The 19307-nt window shown below is 38.6% G+C and overlaps 1 protein-coding gene across 2 annotated transcripts in view; it reads right to left on the bottom strand.

Moving 5' to 3' along the window:
• Positions 1-18815, bottom strand: part of LOC139368308 (carboxypeptidase N, polypeptide 1) — a 158844-nt gene extending 140029 nt beyond the window's left edge. Inside the window, exon 1 of one of the 2 annotated variants that reach the window (XM_071107057.1) lies at positions 18417-18815. In XM_071107057.1, the coding sequence (XP_070963158.1) occupies positions 18417-18651 (235 nt within the window). In that variant the 5' untranslated portion in view covers positions 18652-18815. The remainder of the gene's footprint in view (positions 1-18416) is intronic. The other variant, XM_071107056.1, reaches the window with a different exon arrangement.
• Positions 18816-19307: the final 492 nt, after the last annotated feature.

Raw genomic sequence — 19307 nt, 5'->3', positions numbered from 1 at the left:
TAATAAATACATACAAATTCCACAGCTAATTGGACTGGAGGATGGTACGATGCTGGTGGAAAGCTATGGCTGGCAACAACACCTGACTACGTACTTCAGCTGCTGCCACAGATCAAGCTGTACCAGCACTCCAGGTGAATTTATGTTACGCAAGGTTGTAATGTCTTGAAATGTTTTTTTGTCGCCAAAGAGCATTCGGACTCAGTCGGGACCAGGTTTCAGCTGTAGAGCAATGCTGACGTCCTTCCTCCCATAGATGGTCTGCCTGTGCAAGCAGCACTTGGACTGGACACAACTAGACAAACTTATTTGAGAAATCAGGGAGTTTTGCGGGCATTGACATCACATGCCTTGCACCAAAGGGCAGGGGGCAGGACAGAAACTGGCTCTGTATCCTGTGCATGTGACAAATAAACTTTTTTTATTTACACTACCCTTCAGAAGTTCAGGGTTACTTAGAAGTTTACTTGTTTTTGAAAGAAAAGCACATTTTTTGTCCATTAAAATAACATAAAATTGATCCGAAATACAATGTAGACATTGTTAATGTTGTAAATTACTATTGTAGCTGGAATTGTTTTATAGAATATCTACATAGGCGTCCAGAGGCCCATTATCAAATCAAATCAAATCAAATCATCAAATTTTATTTGTCACATACACATGGTTAGCAGATGTTAATGCGAGTGTAGCGAAATGCTTGTGCTTCTAGTTCTGACAATGCAGTAATAACCAACAAGTAATCTAACTAACAATTCCAAAACTACTGTCTTGTACACAGTGTAAGGGGATAAAGAATATGTACATAAGGATATATGAATCAGTGATGGTACAGAGCAGCATAGGCAAGATACAACAACCATCACTCCTATGTTCCAATGGCACGTTGGCCAAGTTTATCATTTTTAAAGGCTAATTGAACGTTAGAAAGCATTTGCAATTATGTTAGCACAGTTGAAAAATATTGTGCTGATTAATGAAACTGGCCTTTTTTAGACTAGTTGAGTATCTGGAGCATCAGCATCTGTGGGTTCAATTACAGGCTCAAAATGGCCAGAAACAAAGCACTTTTTCTGAAACTCATCAGTCTATTCTTGTTCTGAGAAATTAAGGCTATTCCATGCGAGAAATTGCCAAGAAACTGAAGATCTCGTACAACGCTGTGTACTACTCCTTTCACAGAACAGTGCAAACTGTCTCTAACCAGAATAGAAAGAGGAGTGGGAGGCCCCGTTGCACAACTGAGCAAGAGGACAATTACATTAGAGTGTCTAGTTTGAGAAACAGACAATGCAGCTTCATTAAATAGTACCCGCAAAAGACCAGTCTCGATGTCAACTTTGAAGAGGCGACTCCGGGAGGCTGGCTTTCTAGGCAGAGTTGCAAAGAAAAAGCCATATCTCAGACTGGCCAATAAAAATTTAAAATTAAGATGGGAAAAAGAACACAGACACTGGACAGAGGAAGTCTGCCTAGAAGGCCAGCATCCCGGAGTCGCCTCTTCACTGTTGATAAACTTGGATTAGCTAACACAATGTGCCATTGGAACACTGGAGTGATGGTTGCTGATAATGGGCCTCTGTGCGCCTATGTAGATTCCTTTAAAAATCCGCCATTTCCAGCTACAATAGTCATTTACAACATTAACAATGTCAACACTGTATTTCTGATCAATTTGATGTAATTTTATTGGACAAAAATGTGCTTTTCTTTCAAACAAAATACAATTTCTAAGTGGCCCCAAACTTCTGAATGGTAGTGTATATAGTGTGTGTTTACCAGAGACGGCAATGTGAAGAACAACATGACCTGCACTTAAATCAGATTAGGATATAGGACAAGGACTAAATAAAGTGTATATTTTTACCTGGAGTTTTTCCTTATTGTAAGCTACTACTTATTGTAAGGTTCTACACTACCTTACGTGGCCTCACATGTGAATCCCTAAAGAGATGGGTGGGGCTAAGGGTTAAGAGGGTGGGAACGATGCTGAATCGGTGTAGATAAAGAAGAGCTCTTCAGTAGGTATCCCAAAACATTCAAGGACCTTTTGCTCAGAAGTGGGGTTACAATTTTATCAACTTTCAAAGCAGAATTACATTCCCATTGTTCCTCAACTGCATTATATGATATACTATTTTATAGCTCTGAGTCTCTACTTACATAAGACTGAATTGAGGCAGTCGGTCACATATGTATGCAGCAGCATCTACACGTAAACCACTAGATGCTGTTTTTCATTGTGACCTTAGGTTTATTACTTGTAACCATTGTGTTTTGTATCCAGAAGTGGGTTGGGCCTTTTTGTGTGTAAGAAGAGAACAGCATTTAATTGTGTTCATCTACAAAGTCCTCATGCAAAACCTCCTATGTATCTATCATCATTAATAGGGGCTCCCAAGTGATGCAGCAGTCTAAGGCTGTGCCACTCTCCAAAATCAATTTAGACTTCCAAATTACCAAACCCAATATAACACTGGAGGCTGTCTCCACAGAGTTGGGTAAAGCTACGTTAAAGTATTTTTGCACCCTTTATGTTGAATAATTTAAAGAGCTTTCTGAAATTAGATGTTCTGGCCCCACTTGGTCAGTTCAGAGTAATGATCAGAGACCTCCATGCTGATAAATGTTGTCTGTTTTCCTTAATATGTTTTTACATTTTGAATATTGTATATGTTTGATGTATTTATGCAGTGCTCATCTGTAAAAGAGACCCTAGTCTCAGAATGACTTCCCCATCAAAATAAAGGTTAAATAAACAAATACTTTACTGTACATTACTGTACTGTACATACTGTACTGCATATTACATTACATTCCTGCACTGCACTATACTTTACTGTACAATACTTTACAGTGCTAAATTGAACTAAACTGTACCATACTGTACGTTGCTATACTGTGCTGAACAGTATACTACTACACTGTACTGTCCTGTACTGAACTGTACTGAACTGTACTGAACTATACTGTACTGTACTGAACAATATTCTACCTTATTGTACTGTACTTTACTGTACTGAACTGAACTAAACTGTAGTGTACTGAACTATATTCAAGTTTACTCAAGTTTACTCTACTGGATCTTGTTTTTCCCCCATTTAAACTGGTCTTGCTCTGGTCATGGTCTCGATACACTGGTCCTTGGTCTGGGTTTCAGAAAGTCTGGGTCTGGATATAATGAGCTTTGGTCTTGACTTCATCGCTGGTACTCACACCAATTTGTGACCGTCCGGCTCAAATTGGTCTCATGTAGCAAAATTTATGTTGTGTTTTTTACATTGGCTAAAAGTAGAGACTCAGAGCTACAAAATTGTATATTATACACTACAGTTGAGGAACAATGGGAAAGTAATTTTGCTTTGAAAGTTGATAAACTTGTAAACTCACTTTTGAGAAAATGGCCTTTGAATGTTTAGTTACTACTATTGGAGAGCCCTTGTTGGTCTACACCGTTTCAGCATCGTTCACACCCTCTTAAACTTTAGCCCCACCCATCTCTTTAAGGTGTGATTCGAATGTACTAACAACAGCAGTCAAGCACCCAAGCTAACTTGCTAGCTACTTCCAGACATCTAAGTGAGAGAGAACAGCTTACTGAAAATTACTCGCTCTAAAGGAGCTAGTTAGGCTTTATGCTATCCAGAGCGTTGACTGCAACCATTGACTCTGACTGCAACTGTGCTGTCAGATTGTCCGTTTGTAAATTCAGAGAGTTTCACATTCAGAGCGTACACTGGACACTCTGGCCGATGGGTAGACTTGATCCCACGTTCTGACCTCACAACGGCAGTCATACACCCAAGCTAACTGGCTAACATTGGCTAGCTTTCTAGCTACTTCCAGATACATAATGAGAGAACACCCGACTCTGATCATTTTACTCGCCTTAGCAGAGCTGGTTAGGCTATTTTCATGTTATCCAAAGTGTTGGTGACTGTAACTATGCTACTGGCAACAATTTAATTACGTTTTTTTGCAGACGTTTATTGACACCGGACATATTCAACGGGTGTTCGTAAATTCATCAGTTATTCTATGCTCCCTGGCACACTCAGATGAGAGTGCTCTGAAATCGTAGTAGAATTTACGAATGGACCTGAAATGGTTACTTGCATGGTGGAGTATTTTGTTAAGACATGTAGCGAGCTAGCTAGCAAGGTAAACAATGAACCATAATCCCAACTACAGGTAGCTACCAACCAGGTTCAACGTTAGCTAGCTAAGATTAGGCTATAGCTAGCTAAGCAAATGGCTCTGAGATATGAATAATAAGGCCATACACGTAACATTAGCTAGCTAGCTAGGTAAACAATTAACCATAATCACAACTCATGACGTTACTACCCTGCATGAATCTACAGGTAGCTAATCAACAAGGTTCAGTGTTAGCTAGCTAACATTAGGCTATAGCTAGCTAAGCAAATGGCTCTGAGATACGAATAAGGTCATACATGTAACGTTAGCTAGCGAGCCAGCCAGCTAATGTTAGCTAGCTAGCTAGGTAAACGATGAACCATAATCACTACTCATGACGTTACCACCCTGCATGACTCTGCAGGTAGCTAACCAACCAAGTTCAAAGTTAGCTATCCAAGAAAATGGCTCTTTCTGTCAAAATTAGAAACATGTAATATCTGAAAATATAGCTAGCTAGACTACCTTACCCATATACATCATTAATGGTTGGACGCGTCTTCTATCGGATGCCATGGTTGCCCTTAGTTTGAAGATGTAATCCGGAGACAGATATTTTCTCCATCACTTTAGCTATCATACTCTAATTCCACTGAATTTAAAACTCAGTGCTCCAGAAAGTGGAGAACAACACTTTTGCAGTTTTAATACCCAATACATTTAAAAAATTTTTTAAAAAAAGCTGTGTTAGACAGGATTACCTGGATATACTGACCAGCTCAAATACACAGAAGTGTGCTAAATGGCACACCAATCCAAACGTATTTCTCTGTATGTCCAGCCCACTCATTATCTCTGCCAATCATGGCTAGCGTGAAGGTTGCTCACTTTTTCATTGGCTAAACTAACTAGGCTCGTAATTCATCAATTGTATTCGTATATACAGATTGCATGCAAGTTTGTTATTAACCTCTCTAGGGTATGTGGGACGCTAGTGTCCCATCTGGCCAACATCCAGTGAGGTTGCAGAGCGCCAAATTCAATTACAGAAATGCTCATTATAAAAATTCAGAAAACAAAACATATTTTACATCGGTTTAAAGATTAACTTCTTGTTAAACCAACCACAGTATCATATTTATAAAATGCTTTTCGGCGAAAGCATACCTTGCCCAGAACATACCTAGCCCAGAACATAGCCCAGTTGACAAATTATTACAAACAGTAACCAGCCAAGCAGAAGCGTTACAAAACTCAGAAGTACAGATCAAATTAATCCCTTACCTTTGATGATCTTCATATGGTGGCAATCAGAAGACATTCATTTACTCAATAAATGTTCCTTTTGTTCGATGAAGTCTCTTTATATCCAAAAACCTACGTTTTGTTAGCGCGTTTTCTTCAGTAATCCACAGGCTCAAACTCAAAACAATCAGACAAAAAAATCCAAATTGTATTCGTAAAGTTCATAGAAACATGTCAAACGATGTTTATATTCAAGCCTCAGGTCATTTTTTTGCCTAAATTAGCTATAATATTTCCACCGGACAACAACGCCGTCAATATAAAAGATAAACAAGAAATGCACATGCGCCTGAAAAAACTCTGCGTCATGTTACGGTCCACTTGTTCAGACTGGTCTTACTCCCTCATTTATAAGAATACAAGCCTGAAACGATTTCTAAAGACTGTTGACATCTAGTGGAAGGCATGGGAACTGCAAATGGAGTCCTAAGTCAATGGATACTGTAATGGCATTGAATAGAAAACTACAAAATAAAAAAAAAGATGTTCGCCTGTTAAATCAGTTCTGTTATACTCACAGACACTATTTTAACAGTTTTGGAAACTTTAGAGTGTTTTCTACCCAAATCTACCAGTTATATGCATATCATATCTTCTGGACCCGAGTAGCAAGCCGTTTAATTTGGGCATGCTTTTCATCCAAAATTCTGAATGCTGCCCCCTACCCTAGAGAGGTTAACTTCTTATTAATCCAGCCACTTTGTCAGATTTCAAAAAGGCTTTAAGGCAAAAGCACCCCATGTGATTATCTGAGGACAGCGGGGAATGGACCCCTAATGAACCAGAAGAATTACAATTGGGTTTCACCAGCTTCACTGCTGAACCCCTAATAATGACTGAGGAAAAAATACAATAGGGTTTCACCAGTTTCACTGCTTGAACCCTAAATACACAATGTTGGATTTGGACTAACAAGGTTTAATACAGCTTTGCTTAAGTTGCATTCTTCTAGAATCATATTGTAGATTTTTTATAATATTTTGAATGAATGTTGAAACGCAGGAATAGTCTCAAATCGAGCATATGCAATTTGCAATGTGTTTTATTATTTTTCTCAACAGCATGCATCTTACCGCTGTCAGACTATGCCGTGCGTGCATCTTGGTAGATGGGCCAGACATCTGGTCGGGCCAGACATCTGGTCCGACCTGGGGTTGGGAAATTGGGACATAACTTTTTTAGAGCAATTTGGGTCTTAGAAGGCATTTGTCAGCGGTTGAAGTAGTTGCTTCGACATTGGGACATGTCTTTCTCTGCTTCTTGTCATCTTTTAAAAATGTCAAAATCCTCTTCTACTCTACCAACCAAACGAAAACATCTGGGGCTAGTTTCACCATTTGTGCGTAAAAAAGTTGGTCTTAAATGCTAGGTCAGACGAAGCTAAGTCCGACTTTGGGATCAGAATTTACACCTGTTGCACCAACCTCAAAAGATGCTTGTTGTAGCTAAATCCAGTATAAGAAATGCTTTCATGAGATTTGATGCTTCATAATGATGGTTGCTCAGCAGCACCTATTACTAAGCTGTAACCATTCTGAGGCATGTCGCTACGACAATCACCTCGCAAAGCCCACCACTATGCATGCATGTTTTCTTAACCACAACTGGATGGATCAATCAATAATTACTGTGGGAATGAATATCACAGAATTACGAAAATATTGGAATAAAGTAGTCTAATGCCATTGAAGGAATGTATCATACATATTGTTGCTTACTGAAACTCCCAAAGTCATCCAAACATTTTAAATCATTTAATGTGCGGTCAACAATAATTTCAGCACTGTTAAGATTGGGAAAGATACATCAATCAATATGATATTTGGCTACAATTAGGCTGGTAAAACATCAGACAAATTGAGGTGAATGTTCACAATGATAATCTTTAGTCTAGTTTGCTCATATAACAGTGTTATAAGAACATTTTCCTAGCATGTTAGCTAGCTATGTAGCCTACGCTAGCCTTGTAAAACAGGTTTTGCTCTTCACTCGTGTAGTATCCTGACCAAAATCCCTTGACTTTTCTGAAAATCAATCAATGTGATTTTGTTTCACTGAATCGCTGTCTGTATGTTTGGTTATTTGATCTCTGGCTGGGCAAATAAGTGGAAGTGGCAGCTCATCTATTCGTTTGCTAACATCTGATCAGAAACATTTAGCATGCTATGTAACATAAATCAAGTGTATTATTTTGCAATTGACTTGCGCATAGGCAACTCAAAAAGCCCACTGAGGTCATGAAATATGAACACCAGACTCATCCTTTTGAAAATATAAATTGATATGATTTTCTGTGCATATCATGAAAGAATATAGTCCCAATTTAACACCCTACATCTGCTTGTTTGTTTCAATATCTGGGGTTTTGCGTGTGCATTCATTGATTGATTGATCTTATGCCACACAAAGATAAATAACATACATATTTCTAAACCAATCCAATCTGTTAGTAGTTGTACTTATTGCAGCCGTTACTGAGATGGTTTAGGTAGTCTGATTTATCAACCTTCCCTACCTTGACAGTTATTCTGAATTCAGGTTGCGGATGACTTAGTTCCAATTGTTGGATATCATCACTCTGGCTGGATTCCAATCCACATCAATTTGCAAGCCAGAATAATGTCACTTACATGCCTGATGTGGCCTGCGAACTATGAGTTTCAGACCACTGTATTAGGGTAAAACTAATCTGTCAATGTAAGTTATTTTGATATATGTGATGTATTGTCATAAAGTGTTACATTTTAATGATAACATATTCACTTAGGCAATCATTTGGTGAAGACCACAGGACTGAAAACAATCAAATGTCACAAAAAAACCCTCATTGGTGGTACAGTTACTCTACAATTGACTCAAAAGACACGTTGGGAGATATACAAATAAAGATTTACACCCTTCATAGAGGGTTCTATGAAGAACCTTTAGAACACTGCAGACACTAGGTACTCCACAGAATGAGTTTGACAACCTTGCTTTAGAGAATGAAAGGGTTCTTGGTAGAACCCTTTGCAGAGGGTTCAAGGAAGACCCAGGAAGAGCCATTTACAGAGGGTTCTATGAAGAACCCTTCAAACGGTTCTACCTAGTACCAAAAAGGTTTTCCCTATGGGGACAAACTGAAGAAACCTATATGTTTCTGTTTAGGAAATATTTTTATATTAATTACCAGTTTTGAGCAGTTCAGTGACAGTTCAAATTACAAGAAAACAATATCAAAAGCTATGTGAATATTGTATTGTGTAAAGCAGATACTAAGATTGAATATGTATGCAAATTGAAAGAGCGATCCTATACCGATTTTTTTAAATTTTATTTTCTACTTTTTAAATACATTCCAACATATGTGACCCACGACTTGGATTTGGTCCTATGTAGCAACATTTGAAATTATGTGTTTTACATTAGATAAAAGTAGAGGTTCTGAGCTAGAAAATTGTATATTATACACTGCAGTTGAGGAACAATGAGAAAGTAATTCTGCTTTGGAAGTTGATAAATTTGTAACCGCACTTTTGAGAAGATGGCTTGTGAATGTTTTGGTAAGCCTACTGGAGAGCTCTTCCTTGTCTACACCCACTCAACATCGTTCACACCCGCTTAAACCTCTTGATACTACCCATCCCGGGTCCGGGAGCTAATCATCAACTTACACTAATTAGCATAACGCAACGGACATAAATATTACTAGAAAATATTCCCATTCATGAAATCACAATTGATATATATTGAAACACAGCTTAGCCTTTTGTTAATCACCCTGTCATCGCAGATTTTGAAAATATGCTTTACAGCCAAAGCAAGACAAGCATTTGTGTATGTTTATCGATAGCCTAGCATAGCATTATGACTAGCTAGCAGCAGGCAACCTGGTCACGAAAATCAGAAAATAAATCAAATTAAATCGTTTACCTTTGATGAGCTTTGGATGTTTTCACTCACGAGACTCCCAGTTAGATAGCAAATGTTCCTTTTTTCCAAAAATATTATTTTTGTAGGCGAAATAGCTCCGTTTGTTCTTCACGTTTGGCTGAGAAATTGACCGGAAATTGAGGTCACTACAACACCGAAAAATGTTGCAAATTAGCTCCATAATATCGACAGAAACATGGAAAATGTTGTTTAAATCAACCCTCAAGGTGTTTTTCAAATATCTATTCGATAATATATCAACCGGGACTGGTGGCTTCTTAGTAGGATAGAGAGAAACAATGGCCGCATTTGTCCTTTACACACAAAACACTCTGAGAGACTTCAGCTGACCATTGACGCAATGTTGACGTTCAGGCTCATTTTTCAAAATAAAAGCCTGAAACTATGTATTGTGACACTAGACACATTAGGGAAGCCATAGAAAAGGAATCTGGTTGATATCTCATTCACTTCTCAATAGGGACGCATAGGAACGCAGAGCTTTCTAAATAAGAGTCCCTTCCTGATTGGATTTTTCTCAGGCTTTCGCCTGTAATATCAGTTCTATTATACTCAGACAATATTTTTACAGTTTTGGAAACTTTAGGGTGTTTTCCATCCTAAGCTGTCAATTATATGCATATTCTAGCATCTTGTCCTGAAGAAAATAGCTGTTTACTTTCGGGACGTTATTTTTCCAAAAATGAAAATAGTGCCCCCTAGATTCAAGAGGTTAAGCCTTAGCCCCAGCCATCTCTTTAATGATTCAAAGTGTAGTAAACAACCAAATATTTCAAGACTAAAAGTGGTGAAAGTAGTAGCAAAAAAATATATCCTAATCTAATTTTGGTGCGGGTCAGGTTGTTCTTCCCATTACCGTCTCTGGAAAATATACACACAATATCAAATAGAATCATGTGCATTTGTCACATGCACAGAACACTGAAGATGTAATGTTAGGTAGAATGTTTTCCTACTGAGCTTTGGCAATAGCGCTATTAACTTCAAGGCAGCAATGTTGAGAGCAGTAACAAAACATTTTCAGTTCTTTGTGATATCTTTCAAAAAAGCTGCGTTAGACAGGATTACCCACGCATACTTAGCAGCTCATGTTATAGACAGAAGCATGCTACATATCAGACCAATCTGAACTCATCTCTCGGCATGTCCAGCCAATCCATTATCTCAGCCAATCATGGCTAGCGGGAAGGTTCTGTATTTTTCCTTAGCTATACCAGCTAGGCTCCTTATTTAATGATTGTATAAATATTTACAGATGGCATACAAGTTGTTATTAAGGCACATGAATGTTCATACGTTCCAGAAGGCATTTCTACAAAAAACATTATTTTGGTCAAATAAAATAAAAACTTTCAAATTCCTATCCTGTAAAGTAGTGACGTGCGACATATGCTTAGTGTCTTGAAACGGGTCACATATATTTCGGAATGTATTTATGAATGTATATGACAATATATTTTAAATGCATCAGAATATGTATTTAATGTATTTCAAAATACATTCTGAAATACATTATTGATGTCACGTTCTGACCCTAGTTCTTGTGTTATTTGTTTGTTTTAGTTGGTCAGGACGTGAGTTGGGTGGGCATTCTATGTTTTGTGTTTCTAGGTTGGTTTTCTGTGTTCAGCCTAGTATGGTTCTCAATCAGAGGCAGGTGTCGTTAGTTGTCTCTGATTGAGAATCACACTTAGGTAGCTTGGGTTTCACTGTTGTTTTGTGGGTGATTGTATCCGTGTCTGTGTTTATTCGCCACACGGTACTGTTTCGGTTTGTTCACGTTTATTGTTTTTGTATTCATAGTGTTCAGTTTATGTTTTTTAAATAGCCCTTACACAGCCTAGAGGTGTGTTTTGGGTCATTGTCCTGTTGAAAAACAAACGATAGTCCCACTAAGCGCAAACTAGATGGGATGGCGTTTCACTGCTGTATGCTGTGGTAGCCATGCTGGTTAAGTGTGCCTTGAATTCTAAATAATAAAGCACCCCCACACCATCACACCTCCTCCTCCATGCTTCATGGTGGGAACCACACATGCGGATATCATCCGTTCACCTACTCCGCATCTCACAAAGACACGCCGGTTGGAACCAAAAATCTAAATTTGGACTCATCAGACCAAAGACAAATTTCCACCGGTCTCATGTCCATTGCTAGTGTTTCTTGGCCCAAGCAAGTCTCTTCTTCATATTGGTGTCCTTTAGTAGTGGTTTCTTTGCAGCAATTCGACCATGAAGACCTGATTCACGCAGTCTCCTCTGAACAGTTGATGTTGAGATGTGTCTGTTGCATGAACTCAATGAAGCATTTATTTTGGCTTCAATTTCTGAGGCTGGTAACTCTAATGAACTTATCCTCTGCAGCAAAGGTAACTCTGGGTCTTCCTTTCCTGTGGTGGTCCTCATGAGAGCCAGTTTCATAAAAGCAGTTGATTGTTTTTGAGACAGCACTTGAAGAAACTTTAAAAGTTCTTGAAATGTTCCAGATTGACTGACCTTCATGTCTTATAGTAATGATGGACTGTCCTGCTCGGGAGAGGCGAAGTTCGGGTCATGTGTCCTCCGAAACATGACCCGCCAAGCTGCGCTTCTTAACACCCGCTCGCTTAATTAGTCGCTAGAGCACAATGAGCCAAGTAATGCCACCCACCCCTAACCAAGATGACACTGGGCCAATTGTTCGTCGCCATATGGAACTCCCGGTCTCCTGGGATCAAACCCCAGGCTGTGGTGTTGCCGCAAAACTACGATGCAGTGCTTTAGACCGCTGCGCCACTCGGGAGGCCTTGGCCTTAAAATGTATTTTGAAATAAATACAACTAGCTAGCTACTGTTTGTGTAAAACAGCTACATTTCAGTTGTGTCGCCTAGTCCTTCGCTAATATTAGCTAGCTAGCTATGTTGCTAACGGCAGACTGTCCCACAAAAGGTGCCTCATTTGCACTGAGATTTCACTTGATATCCAACGATTATCAACACAAATTAAATTCTACATTTTAACTACATTCATATCTTACTACTTATTTACCTTGGTTCTCCTTGGTCAACATTGACTGTCACTGCACTTTTGTCCTCGATGTCGCTCAATAACATGTGAACCAGTGTCAACCACGTCTTTTTTTTGCTGAGTAACATTACTACAAATTCCTACACGTGGGTATTTAATGACAATTTCAACAGCTGGATACAAATTTAAACTTTTAAAGTGCGCACCCAAATCCAATACTGTTTTTACCTCGACACAAGGATTTTGATGGCTCGTGTGCTAAGTGATATTATCAGCAAAAAAAATAAATGTTGTCAAATACCTCCAGAAGAAAGTCATGCTCAAGAAATCTGTGAGGTGTCCTATCTGTGGCCACAAGCAGAAAATGATGCGTGCGAAATGGATACATATAGTAAGTTAACGTTACAACCAGTATTTATTGGCCTAGATAACTTTGAGAAAGCTTGAAATGAGGAGTACTATAAGAAATGTTTAAATATGTGATTGCACAGTGAATCTAACATTCATCTTGAGCTGGTATGTAGCCTAGTTAGCTAGTCTCATAGGTTTTATGCGTGTACATTACTGGCGCCGAGCTGACAATTGACTCATATGGCATTTCACCAGCCGGAAAACATTTTAAAAAATGGAGAAGAATCTAAGCTTTCCAGTGGCCAGTGTACTTCATAATTGTGTCTGTGCTGCTTGAGAATTTTGATTTCCGGTCTTTCTACAAGGGCTCAAGCTCCTCTGACACTCAGGACTGCAAGCCGGTGTAGAGCGAGTGAAGACCTTAGGACAGGCATACCCTTCTGGTCTACCTTTGGCCTGCTGCCTACCACTCAAGATGTTTCATCTCTGTCTGGAAAGCTGTTGTTCTCCTTTTTCCAACAATGTGGATGTATTCCTACTGCTACTGTTAATTGATAAGCATAGTAGAATGGAATGTAATAGAATTACTTAGCTTACATTCCAGTTCAATTATCACTTAGTGTTATCATGCACCTGTGTCTGAGTTAAATGTGCATGTTTCCTTGCAGGATTTGTAGAAACAAGGAGGCATCATCAGACTCCTACTGCTCCATCCAGAAGGATTCAATGTTTAGCCATTCTCTCGTTCCACTTACGAACTGCGTAACATTTCTTTATCGGTAGGTTAATGAATTTGACAAACTAAGAGAGTTTTGGATAATTATATTTTTGGAAAGTGGTTCACAGTCACAGCATTATCCAAAAGGGCTTTCTAAAATCCCTAACACTTTTTTTGTTTTGTTTTTACACTGGGATGACATCATGTTCCATTGATGATTAAAAAATAGCTGGGCTAGTGGTAGACCTGCCAAGGTCAGAAAATACATCATTTTGACCGCGTTTTGACCACTGTTTGTAAATAGCTGTTACCCATAGAAAGTCTATGCTCTTTCAACACCCTATAAAATTAAGCATAACAACCATACACAAGGTACTGGTGAGTGTGGGGCTCTCTGCTAAGTAATTACATTTTAGTTAGTGTTCCATGGCATTGGCTTGTACATGCTGAAGAGAATGTGGTTTAAGGTCAAGTTAAGGTTGTGTTTCCAACCTAAGGTTGTGTTTCCAAGAGTCTTGGACCAATCGTGGGTTTCATTTATGAAAAAAAGTTTTGGGTTTCTACTGTCATGTGCTATTGATCTGATTTGGTAATTTTTTTGTGGCAATACTTGAGGGCTACACTTGAGGCATGTTGATATGATAGAGGATGCCATTGCACGGAGCTCAAAGAACCTGACAAGAATGACGAAACGCCTGAGAAAGGTGAGAGGTGCAATATCATTGTTACCGTTGTCGATCAACACAGAATTATAAGCAATGTTAACTCTGGAAAAAACACCAGTTTAGTTTACCTATATTCACTCTGAGAAAATGTTTGCTCACTTAAAAACTGTATGTAAAAAGGGTGTTTTTAATCATCAGGCTTTTGGTATATTTCATGTGTTATTTACTGGACAGCTTAAAGGGGCAGTTCAAGATTTTACACAATTAGCTTGCTTTCCAACCATCCCAACCAGTGTTCCCCACAGGAATTTAGGTTACTTGTCATGGTTGCAGGCCGGCAAGGGCAGCATGGCGCGACTGGGGAGGCTTGCACCACTGCTGCTGCTCTAATTTGTTATTCTTGTGAGCCTACACTATTCAGTCAAGTAAAGTAAAAGCTGTTATGTTTTGAGTGTTTTGAGTAAAATTGTGTTTTGAGTACAATTGTGTTTTGAGTACTGTTTTTAGAGCTGCAACTAACACCTATTTTGATAATCAATCTGTCAATTGTTACTTTGATTACTCAATTTGTTTGAATTTTAAAAAGCCTGTTTTGCAGACTGAATATAGGCTGAAGTGCAAATGGCAATAACAGACGCACTCAAACTGAGTCATTTTGTTAAGACTTCCATTAAAGTCGATTGCCAAATGAGACAGGAACAGTGTAAGCTCAATACTTTTTTGGACTATCAAGTGAAATTTGATTTTGGTGTCCCTTCTATAGAAGTTGAGGGTCATGCTCCCTGGGACACTCAAGTCTTATATCACTAACATTTGTCTTACCTCTCATTATTGAAGGTCTGCAACAAAGCCCTGAGGAGGTTCAAGAGGAGGAAGGGTTTCCAAATTGGGTCAAGTTATCTAGTAACATTCATTATCTGGGATTGGGAACTGAGAGATAATTTGTTGATATATTTATCTTATGGTAATCAGTTGCCATTTTAAAGTACTCCTCAGTAGATATACTGACATGGAGAAAAAAATAGAGGGCTTGCCCATTTTTTATATACTGAATTATTTGATAAATACATATTTCAGTGCTCTTGGACACATCATCAGTGATGTTTCCTAGGATTATGTTTTGGGTCTTTCAACATTATACGGCTTCACCATCAGATCTTAGCTTGTGTCATAAGTGACATTATGCTAGTTTCCATGGATTTACCTCGCTATTTCAAGGCGTGACTAACCACTGTCATAAAACAACGATATGCACTTTTTCCTATTTTAAGTACAATCCTGGAAGGATGGCGTTAACATGGAGAAGACAGGGTTGGGTGTTTGGGATGATGGAGGTAAAACACAACAGACGCCGCAGATACCGCTCACAGGCAAACTTAATCGCCCAGTTCTTAAAATGGCGGAATACCGCTCACAGGCAAACTTAATCCCTATCATCAGACGACATGTGCGAAGAGGATCCAACATTCTGAGTGACTGCGTATGTCAGGTCTCTGAATAGGCTGGGTTACAATCACCAGACAGTCAACCACACAAACAACTTTGTGGATCCTCACACAGGATGTCACACACAACACACTGAAAGGGTGTTGCAGACAATAAAGGGGCAGGTCTGGAGGCTAAGGGTTTATAATTTAAAGAAGCATCTCCATTTTATTGAGTGGATGTACTAGTTGGGTAAAGAAAATAAGAAAGGAGTACTCTCTCAACACTTCAAAGACATTGGATTAGTATATTGGCATGCACCTAGAGGAAATATTTTGTCAAAACAATTCCAAGCTGTAAGATCAGATATTGTTTGTCACATAAGTAGGGTCAATGTTATCTTTAAAATTAGTGTGTTTCATTCTTTTGACAGGGTTATAAGCATGTTTTGTTGCTATCAGTGTTTTTTGGGTCACTGCACGTAAAAATGTTTTTGATATCACATGAAACGTGAGACTATGGATTCCATTGCTTCCTAACATATCACTGATCAACAGGCTATGCACCAACCCTCAAGAAAGTGTATTACGAAACTGCACCCACTACAAACAGAAACACGTTATAACATAGTAACTACATATTAATTACATGATTAAATCAAAATGTTGCTTGTTCCTGTGTAGAAACATTGTAGTTATGATACTAATCTTTAAAATGACATTGTAATGGCACATTTTGATAAACCTGCAAAACATTTAATCATATTGAAAGTACATAGTAATTACTCTTAAAGGTGCTGTAACAAAATGTTTCCTAGATTCAGATGGATTCCCATTGATCACAACTACTAGTACAGGGTGTCTGCCAACGTTGTAACATAGTAACTACATAATAATTGTATGAGTAATTCACAGTACGTTTCAATTTACATTAAATTGCTTGTTCCTGTTAAGAAACATTGTAATTACAATACTTTTCATTATAACTAATAATTACTGAAATGTTGATATATACCGCAATATATTTAATAACAGTGAAAGTACATAGTTATTACACTTAAAGTTGCTGTAACAACATGCTTCCTAGGTTGAGATAGATTCCATTGACCACAACCTCAAGTACTGTATTTTTCAGATAAGAACAAATTCTTATTTTCAATGACTGCCTAGGAACAGTAGGTTAACTGCCTTGTTCAGGTGCAGAATGACAGATTTTTACCTTGTCAGCTCGGGGATTTGATCTTGCAACCTTTCAGTTACTAGTCCAACGCTCTAAGCACTAGGCTACCTGCCATATTGAGTGTCTGCCATCGTTGTAACATAGTAACTGCATAGTACTGTAATTACATGAGTAAGTCATTTACATTAAGTTGCTTCTTCCTGTGTAGGAACATTGTAGTTATGATACTTTTCTTTATAACAACATTGTATTAACTGACATTTTGATATTTCCTGTGAAATATGTAATTGCATGGAAAGTACATTGTAATTACACAGGTGCTGAAACAATGTTCATCCTACATTGACGTGTATTTTCCCAGGGATTGTAATAAAAAGGTTTACCCTACTGTGTTTCACTTTCCTTGAAGCTACTTGCTCATGAGTACCTACATTAACATTATACAGCACATTATATTATTTTGAACAACATTTCACTTACATTTCACCTTTTAAGACAGAGAAATAAACCAAAAAATAAATTTTCAAAGGCAGGTACATAGTATTTACAAAGGTTATACCATTATGTGTTTCACTTTACATTAAGTTGCTTGCTTCTGGGTAAGTACATTATAGTTGCATGCATATCCATTGTTAATACATTGCTCTTACATTTAATTCAGTACATCCTTTAAGCCAAATAATATGGAAATAAGATAACTGAAGCAGTAGTTAATGATAGGGTGTGCGTCGTTTGTCCTAGCCTAGCTTATTTTGGTGGTAGTGACTTATGTAGTTACATGTAACAAGGTTAAATAATAGGATGCATTGTTAACATGGTGCTATACAGGAGACTGCAAAAGTGTAATTACAAAACATGTTAGTTACATTTGGAATAAGACATGTAAATATATCATGAGTAATTACACATGTGGAATAACCTCCGACAAGCTGATTTGTAATTGCATGTCCTTGTTCCACTAATAACCTATACCGCTTAACCCTTATTACACTGTAATTACATAGTAATTACGTGTAACTACTATGTTATAAATACATATATTACTATTTAGTTACATATTAATTAATGTACACTTAAGGTAAAGCGTTACCAAGTGGGTATATCAGAAGAACTCTTAAATGAAAACCAATCAAACAATGTTTCCATCCAACCATTTTATGTGAGTAAAGTACCTGTTGGATAAAAAAAATTAATGTCAGGCCATGAAACAGAATAATTGTCGATAAACTTTCCAAATGTCGACAAAAAATATATATACTTGGAGGGTGGATCTTTTTTTAGTCTGTGAAACAGATCATATTGCAAATGTCAGTGGAAACGCTAGGTTGTGCATTTGTTGATAGAATAACCATCAAGCTTTCAGTCACTCTATGCTATGTTGTGTGGTACTCCCACTACTAATTGGAAAAGCATACAGTTTATTAGGCTACAGACTCAATCATTTATGATGAACTTCACAGGGTGGTGAAAGTGCATGAGAGGAGCATGATGCTCCTTTCCAATAAATATCGAAGGTCTTCATTTTATGCTGGAGCTACAATGATCGGTGCTTGGCTGCCAAATGACAAATAAAAAATGATCTCGCTCTTATCCATCATCTCATCATGTAGCATACCTTGAAGGAGGTGAGAAGCCATAAGTTAACCAAACATCACAAGCCCTCTCTAAAGCCGTAAAGTTAAGAATGGACCACTCACTTGCTTCGTGGATGCCTGGGGTATCACTGAACTCCAATACATAGAGGTGGCGTCCCTCCACACTGCGCCCAATGCTGTAGATCCGTGTGATGTATGGGCACTCGCTCTGCACTACGAACAGGGCCCGCACTAACTCCTCATAGCGGTGGTGCTGGATGTCAGATGCCCAGGCTACGGTCCCATTTAGGCCAATGAGAAGGGCCCCGAGCCAGACAATATTCCACCCCAGCCACATGGTCACTTACTGTAGCAGGGAATTGGAGATGAGTTGAGCTTCCCTTGACTGCCAACCCCTCTCTTCGTCTGACTGCCTTAGAGCCTGTCTCTCACTTATTCTCTCTGTTCCTCTAACTTTGTCTCTCTCTCTCTCTCTCTCTCATTCTCTCTCTCTCTCTCTCTGTTTTCTGCCTCCTCCCACGAGCGCCCTACACCCCCACACTGAAGAGCAAATAAGGACAGCCCCCTCTCTCTTTGTCTTGTTCCCTTACTCTCTCAACTGCCTCTTTCCTTTGGTCCCTTGTCAAGTACGTGCTAGTTGCTTCACTGGCATTAAGTGTACATAAGAGGCTGTCTGGTTTTACTATGTCAGTACCCCCCCCCCCCTCTTCTCTTCATTATTCCTCTCTTGCCAAATGTGGGGGTTTAGATTGACAATAACTCCTGGCAGGGGTTTGTTCTCTCTGCCACTGACTACAGTAAAACTACAAACATATGGAGTAGGAAAGGGAGACAGAGTGTGTGTGTGTGTGAGAGAGAATGATACCTAACTCACATATGTTACTTGAAACATTTATTGGGAATTGTTTATATGATCCCCTTTCAAGCAGTCACATTTTTACCACATTCTTGTCAGCATTCACCTTTTATAACGCCATTGCTTTCTGCAACTGA

This window comes from Oncorhynchus clarkii, chromosome 16 (genome assembly GCF_045791955.1).
Source record: "Oncorhynchus clarkii lewisi isolate Uvic-CL-2024 chromosome 16, UVic_Ocla_1.0, whole genome shotgun sequence".
NCBI lineage: Eukaryota > Metazoa > Chordata > Actinopteri > Salmoniformes > Salmonidae > Oncorhynchus > Oncorhynchus clarkii.
This window is presented reverse-complemented; position numbering and strand designations above follow the sequence as displayed.